The 15,105-nt window shown below is 59.4% G+C and overlaps 1 protein-coding gene across 10 annotated transcripts in view; it reads right to left on the bottom strand.

Moving 5' to 3' along the window:
• Positions 1-3,652: 3,652 nt before the first annotated feature.
• ADGRB2 (adhesion G protein-coupled receptor B2) overlaps positions 3,653-15,105 on the bottom strand; it is a 36,893-nt gene continuing 25,440 nt past the window's right edge. For 4 of the 10 annotated variants that reach the window (XM_024982268.2, XM_059879435.1, XM_024982291.2 and 1 more), the window contains 15 exons: positions 14,736-14,862; positions 14,185-14,288; positions 13,980-14,082; positions 13,123-13,273; positions 12,843-12,912; positions 12,380-12,446; positions 12,161-12,246; positions 11,758-11,856; positions 9,526-9,697; positions 9,113-9,208; positions 8,726-8,765; positions 7,441-8,060; positions 5,071-5,106; positions 4,703-4,801; positions 3,653-4,142 (listed from right to left, as the gene is read on the bottom strand). In XM_024982268.2, coding sequence (XP_024838036.1) covers positions 3,957-4,142; positions 4,703-4,801; positions 5,071-5,106; positions 7,441-8,060; positions 8,726-8,765; positions 9,113-9,208; positions 9,526-9,697; positions 11,758-11,856; positions 12,161-12,246; positions 12,380-12,446; positions 12,843-12,912; positions 13,123-13,273; positions 13,980-14,082; positions 14,185-14,288; positions 14,736-14,862 — 2,056 coding nt within the window. In that variant the 3' untranslated portion in view covers positions 3,653-3,956. Of the gene's footprint in view, positions 4,143-4,702; positions 4,802-5,070; positions 5,107-7,440; positions 8,061-8,725; positions 8,766-9,112; positions 9,209-9,525; positions 9,698-11,757; positions 11,857-12,160; positions 12,247-12,379; positions 12,447-12,842; positions 12,913-13,122; positions 13,274-13,979; positions 14,083-14,184; positions 14,289-14,735; positions 14,863-15,105 lie in introns of those variants that run through there. The other 6 variants (XM_024982281.2, XM_024982301.2, XM_010802505.4 and 3 more) reach the window with 5 other exon arrangements.

Genomic DNA, 15,105 nt, shown 5'->3' with positions numbered 1-15,105 from the left:
CTAAGCTAGCACTAAGGCCCAGGAAGGAATAATGGGAGGGAGGAATGGATACCACCTGCAAAACTCTCCCTGGGAATAATCTCAAGCCATGTTCTGGATACAGGAAGGCTGGGTAAGGATGATCAGTATCCCCATTTTGCAGATGAGAAAACCATTGTTTAGAGAGATTTGTGCATTCCATCTCTCTCAGGGCTTCCTTGGTGGTTTAGTCAAGAATCTGCCTGCAGTGTGGGAGACCTGGGTTTAATCCTTGGGTCAGAAAGATCCCCTGGAGAAGGGAATGGCTACCACAGCAGTATTCTTGCCTGGAGAATCCCAGAGACAGAAGAACCTGGTAGGCTACAGTCCATGGGACTGCAGAGTGGGACAGGGCTGAGTGACTAACCCTTTCACTTTCTGGTCTCTCAGTAAAGAGCCACAGTTCCACATGGAGCCCTCATCTGAGTGCACAAACCCAAACCAGTTGACACAGATGACAGCCAGCGACAGTGCAAGAGTGGCAACGTGTGCCAGGGCTGTGGGAGCCCAGCGAGTGCTGAGGGCTGAGGTGGGGAGTTCAGGGGCAGCTTCATGGAGGGGGCCACTGGGGTTATATCTGGAAGGCTAAAGGGGAAGTTGTCAATGGGAGCCAGCAGAAGTTCCAGGCAGAAGAAATGGCACGTGCAAAGGCACAGAGGTGAGGGAGATGGGTCAGGAGAGGTAGGCAACAATCACATCACCAAAGGCCTCGCATTCTAGGCTAATTCCAGGGTGGATGGAAGGCGTCTTAGTAGGGAGAGCAGTGGCCTGGCCAGATCTGCATTTTGGAAAGATGACACTAGAGCTAGGTAGTGACTGGAGGCAGAAAGAACAAGGAAGACAATGAGATCAAAGACAGGACAGGGGACATCCCTGGAGGTCCAGTGGTTAAGACTTCACCTTTCAATGCAGGGGGTGCAGGTCTGATCCCCAGTCAGGGAGTTAAGATCCCACATGCCTAGGGGCCAAAAACTAAAACATAAAACAGAAGCAATGCTGTAACAAAAATTCAATAAAGACTTAAAAAAAAAAAAGAAAGACACAACAGTTATTAGATACTAGCCCAGATGAAAGGGCAATCGGGACTATAGATAAGGAAACCCAAGTCAGACAGGGCCCGGCAACCTGTCTGAGGAGACACAGTGCATCACTGCCTGGGGAGTGGGGACTCAGGGGCAGAGAGGAGCAGAGCCCTCCACACAGGAAAGCTCTGCCCCTGACCATGGAGGTGGTGAGTCTCAAAGCCCTCCAGGAGCCTCTGCTGCAGCTCTGCTCTTGGCGCAGAATCAATCAGGTGAATATTAACCCTCCTCCTCAAACCAGATACAAAGCAAGAAACTAAGAACGGCAAGGGGGGTGGGCGGGGGGATGCACATTGTATCTCAGCTGGAGAGATCCTAGTGGAGCCAGTGGAGCACAGCGCTGGGAAGGAGGAAGGCAGGAACAAAGGAAAGGCACCCAGAGGGTTTTAGGTGATGCTTCAGAGAAAGCCTAGCCCAGGAATGTGGGGTAGGGTCTGCTGGCACAAGGTCAGAGACAGGGGGCTTTGTTTGTGTGAGCCTTTAAACCCCCTTCTGGGAAGAGCTCAGACGGTAAGGAATCGCCTGCAATGCAGGAGACCTGGGTTCAATCCCTGGGTTGGGAAGATTCCCTGGAGGAGGGCATGGCAACCCACTCCAGTATTCCTGCCTGGAGAATCCCATGGACAGAGCAGCCTGGCGGGCTACAGTCCATGGGGTTGCAGAGTCAGACACGACTGAGTGACTAAGCACAACTGGGAAAAGGGCTCCCTTTTCTAGAGACCTACGCCCCCTCCCCCTCCCCTGAGGTTCTCAAGGGGGCTGCCAATCACAGTGCCCCACCCCCTGCCTGGGGCCAATCAGAGTCCTTCCTTGGGGGTTTTTCTGATTGGAATTCAAGAGAAAGTTTCTTTCCCTCTGGGGGCAGAGTTGAGCGATTTGAGCTGGGAGAAGGAAGCCTGGGGGCCCAGGGGAGTGAGGAAGTTTGCCTGAAAGAATGGCATTGACACTCAGAGCAGCTGGAAGGGATGGCAAATCTGGCCACAGCCTGACCTTGGCTCCCATCGCCCAAGACTGACCACCCGCCTACTGCCCCCAGTGCTGCAACTTCAACCAAAGTCCCCTTCCGCCTAAACTGGCTGGTACCAGGGCTCTTCTCCTTCTGGCCGCAAGTTCCAATGTAGCAGCTTACAAGCCATGGGGGGTTTGGCCCCTCTCTGAGCCTTGATTTCCTAGTCTGTAAAATGGGGGAATCACAATACCCACCTTGAAGACTCAAGTGAGGTGGTACCTGAATGAACGCTTTGCGCCCAGAAGTGCTGGCGCTGCCAGAGGGGAGGGAAGCCCAGCTGCTGAGCAATCGCCTGGGGGGGAGGTGGTCCGCTCTCTCCTCTGACTGGGCCCACAGGTGGCAGGATTCAGAGGAGCCTGGGGGAGCCTGTACCACCAGGACTCCCAGTCCTCCAGCCGCTCCAGGAGGCCATCAGCTGTGGTACCCACCCCCACCCCAATAGCCAGTCCCTTCTTCCTTCTCCCAATTCAGTCCCCTGCCACACCTAATCCCTCCCTCTGACATGTCCACCCCAGAGAAGGTCAGCTCCCCAAGGGGCTGTGCCTGTGTCTCAGAGGCTCCCATGCTGTTAACTGAGCAGAAGATGTACCTGTGGCCTCTGCTCCCGTGGCTGCTTAACCACAGAAGAGCCAGATCAACACATCTCCACACTGATCCTATCTGGTCACTTCTAGATTCCTGGGAACCGAGCAGCGTCCACTCACTCAGGCCTGTCAAGACTATGCCCTAGAAATTGCCCTCTGGCACCAAGCTGACCTGGCCCCTCCTCCCCACATCCACCTGAGCCCTGGAACTGGAGGCTCCCCCAGCACCCAGCTTCCTGACGTTTCCTGCAACCATGAAGGTTGGGTCCCTGCAAGTTGAGCTCAAGCTTCCATTCCTACTAGGAGAGTGTTGATAAAGATGCAGTCCCAGTCCTGCCTCTGACTGTGGCCTTGAGCAAGTCATTTCCCACCTCTGGCTTCATTTTCTTATCCACAAAACGGGCCGCCTGAAACCTTCCTGCAAATTGTGGTGAGGGGTCCAGGCCGAGGGCGTGGAGCTCCTAACATGGTGCACAGCAGGAGACCAAGTACTGCAGGCAACAGCTAATACTTAAACAGCTAATGTACCAGGCACTTACTAAGCTCTTTATATCTGTTACATTGTTTCATTCTCATAACAACCCTATGAGGTAGGTACTGTCACCATCCCCATTTCACAGATGAGGAAACTGAGGTCACTAAGCTCTGCCTGGCCTCTAGGTCTCAGTGAAAGGCAGCCATGCCCATCACAGCCACTGAGGAAGTCTGGCTTCAAGGGGCCCCACCCTACATTCCCAATCTGCTTACCCTATACCCCAACAGGGGAAGGGATGTGTCCAGGGTCACCCAGAGAGTCAGGTGTAAAGATGAGGTCATAGCCCAGGCCACCCTCCCCTCCCAGATGGACCCCATCACAATGTGTTAAGACCAAGAGAAGTGAATCACAGAGACAGAGGAACAAAGCTGAGGGTCCCAGGGCTGGGCCTTCTCCTGGGGAAGCAAGCAGCTCAGAAGCAAAATCCACAGAGTGAAGTTTATTCCCAACAAAGTTCCCCTCCCCCCTCCCCAGCCAGGGACAGGGACAGACAGGCTGGGGGTGAAGATGGGGCTCCAGGAGCTGAGGGGCCTCTGAGAAACAGGGAAGAGCCCCGGCCCCCCGGGCACACCGTGTCTGGCTCCCCCAGCCTGGCCGAGTCCACTGTGCCTCCCTGCCCAGCCCTCGGGAGAGGGGAGGGGGCGCTGGCTCCTGGGTAGTTCCAAAGTGGAGTGTGAAAATAGAGAGATATATAATATTTATACGCAGTGGGCAGTCCGGCGTGGCACTCACACCTCCGTCTGGAAGTCGCCGTCCGGTGGTTCTGTGGGTTCCCAGGCTGTTGCCCGGTGCAGGGCCAGCCGCTCTCGGGGCTTGGGGGGCAGCGAGCCCAGCGTCATAGACTTGAAGGTGCTCCAGCTCTGATGTCGCCGCTGTTGGGATAAGCCGGGACGCTCCCCTGGACTGGGCTTCTCCTGTGGGTGGAGCAAAAAGGGCCGGTGGAGATGGGCCAAAACCCTCCCGCCCGTTGTACAGAAGAACCAACTGAAGAGGCCCAACTGGTGATGTCCCACGTTACCACCAATCAAGTGAGGTTCAAATCCAGATCCACCGGTTCCAGAGCTGGGTTCCTGACCCCTGTGCTCAGAGCGGGCCCCTGAGACCATGTCTCCTGTCTGCCCATCATCCTCAAGATCCTGGGGGAGCCCCCACCGATACCACCTCCCCCAAAACCCCAGACTGTTGCTTATGCCACAGGCAGGCCCTTGGTGAGGCGGGCTGAGGCTGGGGAGGAGGGCAGGGAGAAAATGAGTACCTCATGGGCCACCTCACCCCTACCCAGTCCGGGTACTTATGCTGGACACGCTCCATCTGGCTGCCCCACCCAGGGACACGCACAGACACACACACACCGCCCCCCACCGGCTTCTCCCTCTGCAACAGGGGACCATGGCTCAGAGTCTGACCGCAGGGGCCACTGTGCCCGGTCGGGCCCCCAGCTCTGGGCAGGGGCAGCCATAGGAGGAGCTCTCACCTTGGCCGTGGACTGGCTGCGGTAGCGGTCGAAAGTGTGGAACTTCTGGTTGAGCTCGTGGTAGAGTTCCGAGTGCCGTTTCCGGGTGTGCATCACCTTCTGGGAGCCACAGGGCGTCAGGAGAGGTGCTCCCCACGGGGCACTCAGCACCTGGGTCCCCACATCCCCGCCTGCTACTGGGCCCCCTCTGGGACAAGGCCTGGTTTGGTCTTCACCCCAGAGCTCTGGCCTTGGGCAGCGGAGGGACTGTCATGGGCTCAGGCCGTGCACTGGCACTTGGATTAATTTTAGGAGGGGACCCTCCACGGCCAGACACCCCCCACCCCACACACACACAATTCAACACACACGTGCACTGGAGCACTTACCTCAAAGTCCAGGTCTGAATACCGTAACTTCTTTCGCTGAGAAGGAGCAACCAGGAGGCAGTGAAGGAGAAGAGAACTTTTTAACCAAGTGCAGGGGCTTTAGAGACAGGAAGTCTGCTCCCTTGGGGTCTGTCCCCCTGCCTAGGCCCAGGAGTTAGGAATCCTTTAAAGGGTAGCCCTTGAGGTTGTGGAAATGGGGCAGAGGCATGAGAGATGAGGCACTGAAGTGCAATCCCACCCCAAGGGGTACACGCAGGCGGGCACACGTGTAGACGTGCACCTACACAGCGGCCAGATGCCACAGTGCAGACTTCCAACGAGGCAGGGACACAGATCCCCAGGCCAGACCACAGGGCAGACCCTCCTTCTTCTGTGCCCCAGAGGCAATCCCTGTCCTGACCCACCTCGTCCCATCCTCTCTGACACCAACAGGCTCCCCTCTCCCTGGAAACCTCCATCCCACTGCAGATACAGGACTCAGCATCACAGAAGCCTTCCTTCGATTGCAATTTGTCCCTTTTTTCTGCCAAACTCGGCCCCGCCTCCATCCCTCATGCCTCTCCCGACTCTCACTTGCCCAAGACCACCTTCAAGGCCCTGGTGGCCTACTCTGCGTCCAGTGCCACTCAAGAAGTCCTCAGCGTCTCAGAATGTCAGCATGGGAGCACTCATGAGACCAAGACCAACCTTCCCATGTTATACCAGGGAAACAGGTCCAGGGAGAAGGGACTTGCCCACAAGTCCTCAAGAATGTGGCTAAAATCACCATCTAGATTTCCCCAGTCCCAGGCCTGCACACACACTCACCACCACTGCAGTTGGTGACACCCTCTCCTGGTCCTTCCACCTCCCTGCCTGCTCTTTCTCAGCCACCCACCCTGACTTCTCCAACTCTAGGCCCCGATACTCTGCCCTGGACTCTCCCCAGTCCTTCACCATGCACGTGCGTGTCCTCCCCATTTCTGGTCACACTGCACTTTCAGAGGCCGTGGGACTCCTTCTCCTTGCTCCCTCATGTCCACAGACACCGCGCACACAGCTGCGCCCAATGGAATAAACTCTAACTTCCCCCGCCCCAAACGCACTCCTCCGCCCCCGCCCCATCGCAGTTGCCCACACCAGAATTCTGGACGTCATTCCTGACCCCTTAAGGCTCTGCCACGTTTATTGCTACCTCCCACACAAGGAGCCCAGTGCTGGCCCCTCCTCAGGGGCCCAAGCATGGGCAGGTGTCCACAGAACAAAACCTGCCATGATGCTGAGCACTCCCCTCCCCACTGCCCGTGTCGAGAGTTTTCTGTCTTTGTGACGCCTTCCTGTTTCTGCCATCTGCGGCAGGAGCAGGCACCAAATGTTCAAGAAACATTTTGGGAGGAAAAACTAAACTTGCGAACCTTCTAGCTGTTAACTTAGTTTTCTCCATAGGGAGGATGGGGAGCCAGTTTCTGGGGCCCAAACATGAGCAGCCAACAGTGCCCAAGCAGTGACTCCTGCCCCTTCCCTCATCCACACCTTCCTCATCCTGCCAATGAAAGTTCTAGAATGTTCTAGAGTTCTACAGTGGGTCACTATCAACTGCTTGTTGCCAGTGATTCCCTGCAGGGAGTGGGCCTGAGGGAGCCAGACAGAAGGCAGGGCAGCCACAGAAAACACATAGGCATGGAAAGAGAGGGGCTTGTTTTCCCCGGGGGGGAAGAGCGAGGCAATTACCACAGGCCTGTAGGCAGTGCCTGAGGCTGATCTCAGGAACGGTAACAGTAGCACTCCTCAATTATCTAGCACTTTCTACCTGCTCCACACAGAGATAAATGTTTTATATCCATCAATTAGTCCTCGCAACTCTACCAAGAGGCTGCTACGTTATCCCCACTTTACAAATGAGGAGACTGAGGCTCAGAGAGATTAGAGTGAAGAGAGATTACGTGAGTCTCGGGGAGGGGAGACTGGGCACCAGATCTCATTGCTGATTCAGCAGCGCTCAGATCTGAACTCAGGGACTTGGAGGCCCAGGTTCTCGGCCCCTAGATATGGCTTCCCTAGCAATAAGGCACCAGGTCTGAGCCATGGGCCCCTTTAAGGAGGGCCCACCCTGACCAGTTCACCCCAAAACGGGCACTCAAGCAAATGTGAGCACCTTCGAGAAGGGCACCCTCAGCGTGTGGAGACCAGGCCCATCTGAGGAGCTCACAGGAGCCAGGATTCCCTTGGAGCCGCCGTGGGCATCAACAGAGGAGAAGCCCACAGCACATATACTTCCTGGGACTTTGTATGAGGAGGCTGCCAGCTGTCCCTTCCCGGCTGCTGCCAAACAGTGATGGGCGCCCTAGGGCAGGCCTCTGACCCCCAGCCCCAGGCCCGGCAGCTCCTCACCTCCAGGGAGCCCAGCTTCATGGTGGAGCCAGGCACAGTTCGGGGCATGGTCCGGCTGCGCTCCCCCGGCTCTGGCACCTGGCGGGCGCTGGGTGTTGGCGGCGGCGGTTGGAAGGTCATCCCGTAGGGGTTCTGTAGAGACCCATAGGCAGGGCCCAGCCCCAGGCCCGAGTGTTCCACAGACAGGAAGCTGGGGTAGGCTTCGGTGTGGCCCAGGGACTTGGAGGCCCGCCGGGGGGTGCCCTCAGGCCGGGCCCGCGGGGGATCCTCGCCACCTCCACCCCCGCCGCCAGGCTGCAGACTCAGAGTCCTCCGGGGCAGCACCATGTAGTCCCCCTCGGAGCCCGGCTCGGCCGGCCGCAGCCATGTGAGGTCCAGCTGCCGCAGGCCGCCCTCTCCACACATGTACACGGGGTTGGCCTCCTGCGGGGGCGGTGGCTCCCCCAGCCCTGGTGAGGCTGCCATGGGCACCAGGATGTTGCCAGGCAGTGGTGAGAAGCTGAGGCTGCCCTCGGGGCCCACGAGGCAGGACTTGGGCTCCTCATCCTCGTCCAGAGACAAGCGGGACAGCGTGCCCGTGATGGTGGATGGGTTGCAAGTGTTGACCTCCTTGAACAGCACTGGGGGCAGGAGCAGAGAGAAGTCAGTCCGGGGGAGCAGGAGCCCCCAGATGTCTCCTTGCCCAGGCTGGGCAGGTACCAAGGCCCTGAGCTTGAACGCTAGGGGCAACTGAGTCCCGGAGTGACGGCTGGGTGATTAACACGGGGATTAAGACGGCGACTATCCCCGAGATCCACAGCCAGGCAAAGCAAGGAATGAAGCCAAGGCCCCTGCCCCCACGGTGCCCAGGTGCAGGTCCTGACCTCCGACCCCAGAGCCTCAAGGCTGTCAAAAGGGCCGTGTTCCTCCCTGCTCCTTGGGCAGCTCCGCCCTAGGTGACAAAACTTGGAGATTCTGATAAGAATCATGGAAATGACACAATAATATAACAGCCACTTGGTGCTGAGCACCCTGCTAGGCATTTGGTCCCCTAATTGATTTAAGGCTCCTATCCACCCTAGAGAAGAGATTTCTCTCCTTTATAAGTGAGGCTCCAGGAGTAAGCTGTCCACTCAAAGTCATACAGTGGGTGGTATTCACAGCCTTGACTCCAGCTCAGGGCTGCCTGACTCAAAAGCTGGACCCCACAGCCAGAATCCACTGGAGCGTCCCATGGTAGGGCTGGGGGGCCCCCTGTTCATCCCCATATCTGGGGCCATTCTCAGCGCTGCCCTGGCACACTCACCAGTCTGACAAGCCAGATCCACATCTTTTTCAAAGTCTGACTATAGGCAGAGAGGGAGAGAGCAGACAGGCAGAGAGAGGATCCATGTATCAGGGTGGGAGGGAACTCAGGCCCCTCCCTACCCAGCCAGACGGTCTGCCCATGGCACATTGCCCAACAGAGCAGAGGGGCCCCCGGTGTGGTCTCCTCCAGCCCCACCCAAGAGCGGGGGATATCTGAAGGGGGGACTTGCCCAAGGCCACTCAGCTGTTAGCGGCTGAGCCAGAATCAAACCTGATCTCTGTACCCAGAAAGATGGGGACAGAGCAGAGTGAAGGGGAAGGTGAGGGGTCTAGGGCAGGGGGCACTCAGAACTGACCTGTGCCCTGCCTGGGCCTCCTCACTCACCAGGATCTGCAGCTGCCCGTTCTTACATGAGTCGGGGGAGTCTTCACTCTCATCAGCCCGACACACACCCATCTGGCACTTCACCACGTCCTGGACCTGGGGACAGCAGGTGCCTGCTGGGCCTGAGGCCACCACAGGGCCCCTTGGCTACAGTGAGCTGTGCCTTCCACCCCAGGCACCCAGATGGGCATGGAAGCAAAGCAGCGTATCCAGCCTAGGGGGGTGGGTAGAAGGAGCCCCAGGGGGGCCAAGGCTGCCCAGGTTATCAGCTTCCACACCAAGAGCTGCGCAAATGGGGGCCTGGCCAGGGCCTTAATCCTCCCCAGCTGTGCTCGTCTGCACCATAGGGAGTGGCAAGGGACCAGCGTGGTCACGGGCAGGGGTGGATGTGGCCAGGGAGAGGCCCAGCCCACCTCTCGGCGCAGGAAGCAGTGGACGGCCGTGATGACAAAGCCCTGAGCAGAGTTGAAGACCGCGAACAGGGCCTGGAAGAGGACGGAGCGGCGGTCTGTCATGGCCAGGACGGCAGACATCCAGGTGAGCGCCAGCAGGGGCAGCACCACACAGGAGCTCCAGAGTGAGGCCCTGAGGACGAGGCAGATGGTCCGTCGGGGACCTTCCCAGGGACCAGGCTGGACTGAGCCTGGGCCTGCACTCAGCCTGGGGCCCTTGAGCTGCCCAAGACTGGCGGGGCCCCCAACGATACAACCCCAGTCATGTCCCCTGGCAGAGAGGGGCTGAGCAGCTGGGGGCAGAGAATCGGAACAAAGACAAAGAGCAGAAAACTGGGGGTCCAGGAAGGAGGAGGGGACAGACACACTGACACGGGGACGGAGCCAGAGGCAGCATCAGGTGACAGACGGAGAGACTGGAGAGAACCAGTGGGACAGAGGGGGAGGGAGACAGGTACAGATGCTGTGAGTTTTAGCCCCAATTTGCACAAAATCACAGGCCTGGGCCGCATCCCCAGAGACTCTGGGAGGGGAGGAGAGGAAGAGGGACGAAGCGAGACAGACACGGTGAGAGCAGGGATGAGACGGGCAGAGACACACTGGAAGATTAAACGGCTGGAGAGGACGGAGGACATCACAGAGCACAAATATTCAGGGGAGATGAGGGGCCAGGGCGGCAGGGGCTCCTCTGCCTCCGTTTCCCAAGGAGGAGGTGCCAGGCTCTAGGGTGCCTGCTCAGAGCTGGGCAGAAAGACCGTAGCTGGCGGGGGTGGAGGGGGTGGGGTAGGGGGGTGGGAGGGGGAGGGCAGGGGTCAGGGCCAAACCCACATGTCCCCAGCCTCCTTGACAAAGGAGGGCAGAGAAAAAAGGCAGAGGGTCCCTGGCATCCGGGCACCAGTGTCAGCCTGCCCCCACCAGCAATAGTCGATGAGGGCACAGTGGGGGCAGCCTTGCCCTCCATGCCACCCTGCCCACTCTGCCTCATGAACACTGGGGTGGGAGAGGCAGGCAGGAGTGGGCATGGCTCTGGACAAGGCAGAGACATGGGCAGGGGGCCAAGACCTGTCCTAGGAAGAGTGGTCCAGGGTTGTTCACCCTGGCAGGGAGCGGACACAGTGGCCTCTACAACCCCCGGGGGGGCAGAGCCAAGACTACAGAGAGGGCCTCATCACAGTCATGAGAGCTGCCACTGATTAACCACCAATGCTCTGCCAGGCCCTACACCGAATACTTTACATACATGAGTCACACTGTGGCCAAAACAACTCTAATAAAGAGGCATGGCGATTATTATCCCAATTTACAGATGAGAAAACTGGAGTGTGCCCAGCTGGGCAGAGGCAGAGCCAGAGCCAGGATGCAAACTCAACTTGGCTGCCTCTGAAGCCCAGGCTTTTGACTGTTAGTTCTGAGAGACTGGATCAGAGAAGCAGATGGCAGCCCAAGTGAGAGGGAGCTTTCTACTACATGGAGCTCCTGGAGATGGTCCCTGCCACCTCCACAGGCAGTGAGCTCCCTGACCCTGGAGGTGAGCAAGCCAGAGCTGGCCCTCACTGGTCAAGGGAGGGTTAGCTGCCTTTTTGGCCCTCAGTGGAAGGTTGGGCCTGAAACCCTTGTGAGTTCATTCATTCATTCTACTATTGCGTGGCTGGGATTTTAAGAATCACAGCTGCCAGGGGACATCTCAGCCTAATGATTCCCTACCTCCAAGCTTCTCTGTCCTCCAACTGATTGTGAGAGTCAATGCCTCTGAAATTCTAAGTCTCAGATTCTATGACAGATGATAAGACTCTCTGATTCACTCATTCGAACATTCTTAGCTTCTGATTGTCTTATTCTAAGATTCTATCATTCTAATTCTAAGGTTCTTTGGGCTCAAAAATTCTGAGAGCCGAAGATTCTATGAGCCTCTGTAGGTTGGGGGTGTAAGGAGGAGGGTGTGGCTGTGCCTGAATAAAATGTAAGCCGGGGGTGGGGGGCAGGGGCGGGGAGCAACGTGGCGGGGGCACAGGACTCCAGCATATTCTGGAAGGCACAGACATTCATTCCCTGTGCCCCCTTTGCTATCACCCTTGAGAGTGGGAGGAGTTGGCAGGGCGCTGGGCTGAATCCCTCCTCCCCCCCCAACCACGAGCACTGCCCCCCATTCTTTTGCCCCTGCCCACCCCCCTTTCCCACGGGGGCACAACTAACATGGCGTTCCTGGCCGAGGCTGAGCTGAGCAGGGGGCTGGGGACCGCTCCACACGCTGAGCAGGGGAGGAGCAGGCTGGCCCAGGGGCACCGCTCCGACCTCGGGGGCGGCACAGACATGGGAGAAGGGGGGAGACACACAGGAAATGGGAGGAGATGGGGCGGTGTGAGCCCCGAGTGGGGTGGGAGGGGGAGGGCAGATGAGAGAGAGAGAGGTGGGTTAGGGTGGGCGAGGGGCTGCAGCTGAGCACACCGGGTGCCCACCTTGCCTGCACCCTTGATGCCCCAAGGCCAGGGAGCCCCAGTCGCATCATCAAGCCCTGAGTCTCCAAGGGTGGCTGCGGCCCGCCCTGCCTACAGCACTGCCCATGAGGCCACGGCACAGAGAACCCCCCTCCCCTTACCCGGCCCTCTGCTTCTTGGACTTGTCTGAGATGCCATCGCGAGCCATGAGCTTGTTGAAGACGATGATTCCGATGAGCATATTCACCTGGGGGCCCGGTGGAGTGGGAGTGGGGGAAGACAGGATCACCAGATGCCCTCCTGGAAGGGACACCCCCAGGCGGAGGAGGCAGACCCCCTGGGGCCACACGCCCGTCCCAAGACACTGCAGGGGCACATACCAGGACAATTACAGCTGCTGGGCCCACGAAGGCATAAAGCAGGCCACCCTCCAGAGAGAGCCAGCAGCTGGGGAAGGGGGAAACAGGGGGTATCAGATACCCAGGGAGGCTTGCCACCACCCTCAAACACCATCCCTCAGGACTCCCTGAGCTGCCAGGTCACATCACACATGGGGCCAGGACCCAGACGGGGTGAGAGTGAGCCACTGGCTCTTGCAGAGCCTCGGTCACCCCTCTAACAAAGGCTCTGGGGCTACCGTGGGGGTCAAACAGGGCTGATCCCTGAGTAAACGGTTCTGAGATCATCCAACCCGGCCTTTTATAGTCAGGGAAACCGAGGCTCAGACATGGGACAACTGGCCCGAAGGCCCACAGCAGGCATGGGCCAGGATCGCAGTCTAAGAAGTCTGGAACCCTATCAGGCCCACAGACCCCCGCTGCCCACCCCGGGAGGCCCACGTACTAGCTGGATGTACCGTATCCTTTGGTGCGGGTAAAGCCGACGGACACGGCCACCACCAGGGCAGGCAGACCTGGGGGAGTGGGGGAGCCAGAGTGAGATGGCCGCCCATCCTCGGGGTCCTTCATCCTCCCAGACCCCCAGCCCAGCTGACCCCTGTGCCCAGATAGCAGGGCCGGGGCCACGTCTGGCACCAGAGAGCAGACCAGGGGCCAAAGCTGAAGCTCTCCAGCTGCCCTCGCCCCGAGGCCCAGGGACAGGGTCCAGCACGGGCCCTGCTCACCCCAGCCCAGGCAGAGGAAGCGCTTGCGGACAAGGCGGGTGCGCATCCGCCCGATGACAGCCAGGTAGGACTGCCAGGCCTCAGTGAGCACCCAGCAGAAGGACGACAGGAAGAAGAAGTGCAGGAAGGCGGCGGTCATGGTACACACACCCTGCGGGGAGACCAAAGGCAGGGAGCGGCCCTGAGCAGCCGCCAGGGTGGGAGGCGCTGGGCTTCCCACGCTCGCTGCTGCTGGGCGCTGCCACGGTCGCCCACCTGAGCTCCACCCCCCACAGAGCCCTGCCAGGCACCCCCGTCTTCCTGCACCCACACACAGCACGACACGGGCTCAGTGACACGCACACGGTGCTCGGCATCCAGGGGCGGGCGGGCGGGCGGGCAGGCGGGCTGCCCACGCACAGACGGGGCTGCCAGGGAGGGGGACAAACAGGAGGGCCTGCGACGTCACGGCCAGGTGGGCCACACGTCTGGCACCAGCAGGGCTGGCGACAGGTAGAGAGGGCCGTGGGGGCACAAGGGGGGCAGCCAGCACAGATCAGACGTGGGCAAGAGGTGCAAGAGGCTTCACTTGGGCTCCTTCATGCCGGCAGACACCCCCAACACACGTGCACACACTCGCTCAGCTCACCTCCACGTTCGCAGATGTACACAGACATCTCTCCCTGGAACACACACACCCCCCTCTCCAACGCCCGCATGGATGCTCACACACACCAGCTCCCACTCGCACTCTCTCACAACCCCCGCTTGAGAGTCTACACACATCCAGCACTTCAGTTTCATACACACGCACGTGCGTGCCGTCCCCCCCTTCACCCCGCTCTCACACCCCGGCACCCCTGTGAGCCTGCACCTGCCTTGCTCAGCACCCGCGACTGGCCCACAAGGATGAGGATGTTGGATGCCAGGATGGACAGGCAGAAGTTCAGCAAGATGATGGAGCGTTCAGATTTTATGAACCTGGGGGTGGGGTGGGGGGTACACAGTGGGCACAGAAAAGCTAGCAACCTGGGGTGGCCGGACACCTCTTTCCCCACCCCTACCCCCCACCATCCCACCTACCTCCAGAAGGCGGCGTAGATGGCAAGCAGGGTGAGCAGTGCCATGCAGGACACAGCACAGCCGATCACAAGGGGGACCGAGGGGGCGCCCGCCAGCTCCAGGGTCTGGGGAAGAGGGGCAGACAGTCCGATGGGTCACGGGGGTGGGGAGCAGCTGCAGGGGTGCCCTCGCCCTCCCCCACTTCCTGTCTAGGACAGACTGGCACCTCCATCTGTGTCACGCGTACACACAGAGGGGGCTCACTGCTGCCTTCACACGCGCACGGAGCAGACCCAGTCACGTAAGTAGACGCGTATTTATGCTGTCACTCACTCTTCCGCTCACAACCAGATGCACACGTGTGTGTACATGTAGGCAAATCACCCACTGCCATGTGTCATCGCTGTGGGCACCATCCCGGGGGCACAGACTTCCTTGTGCCCTCCCACAAATATACCTACTCAGATGCCATGTAGGATCACCCAGGTCCCCCCCCTGCCACCACCACAGATGGCCCCTGGCACCCAGGAATCTCTTCTCCTGTCCATCCTGGGCACTTCCCTCCCACTCACCAGGTCCTTGGGCGGCTGGGCCAGCACGGCGAAGGTGGACAGGCGCTGGCACTGGCAGCGGGTGTGGGCTGCCTGTGTCTCCAGCGTCTGGCAGCTCTCGGTATCCCAGTCCCCTGAGCTGGCGTCTCTTGGGTCCAGGGAGAGGGGGAATGAGTCCCAGCCTGGCTCGGCAGTCCCACCCCCAGTGCCAGCCACTGCCCAAGAAGAGGTGAGACCCAGGGCAAGGCCACGTCCAAGAGGCAGGCAGCCAGAGCCCCGGGGTCTGCCCTTGATCCCTTAGGCCAAGGATGGTGCCCAGGAACCCGCCCTCTGGCCTTCCAGGTGGGACACCCCCACCCGAGGGGGTAGTCCTGCGGCTGTAGCCTTCCCT

The sequence above is a fragment of the Bos taurus genome, chromosome 2 (genome assembly GCF_002263795.3).
Source record: "Bos taurus isolate L1 Dominette 01449 registration number 42190680 breed Hereford chromosome 2, ARS-UCD2.0, whole genome shotgun sequence".
Taxonomy (NCBI): domain Eukaryota; kingdom Metazoa; phylum Chordata; class Mammalia; order Artiodactyla; family Bovidae; genus Bos; species Bos taurus.
Note: the sequence above shows the minus strand (reverse complement) of the source record. Positions and strands in the feature narration are given on the sequence as shown.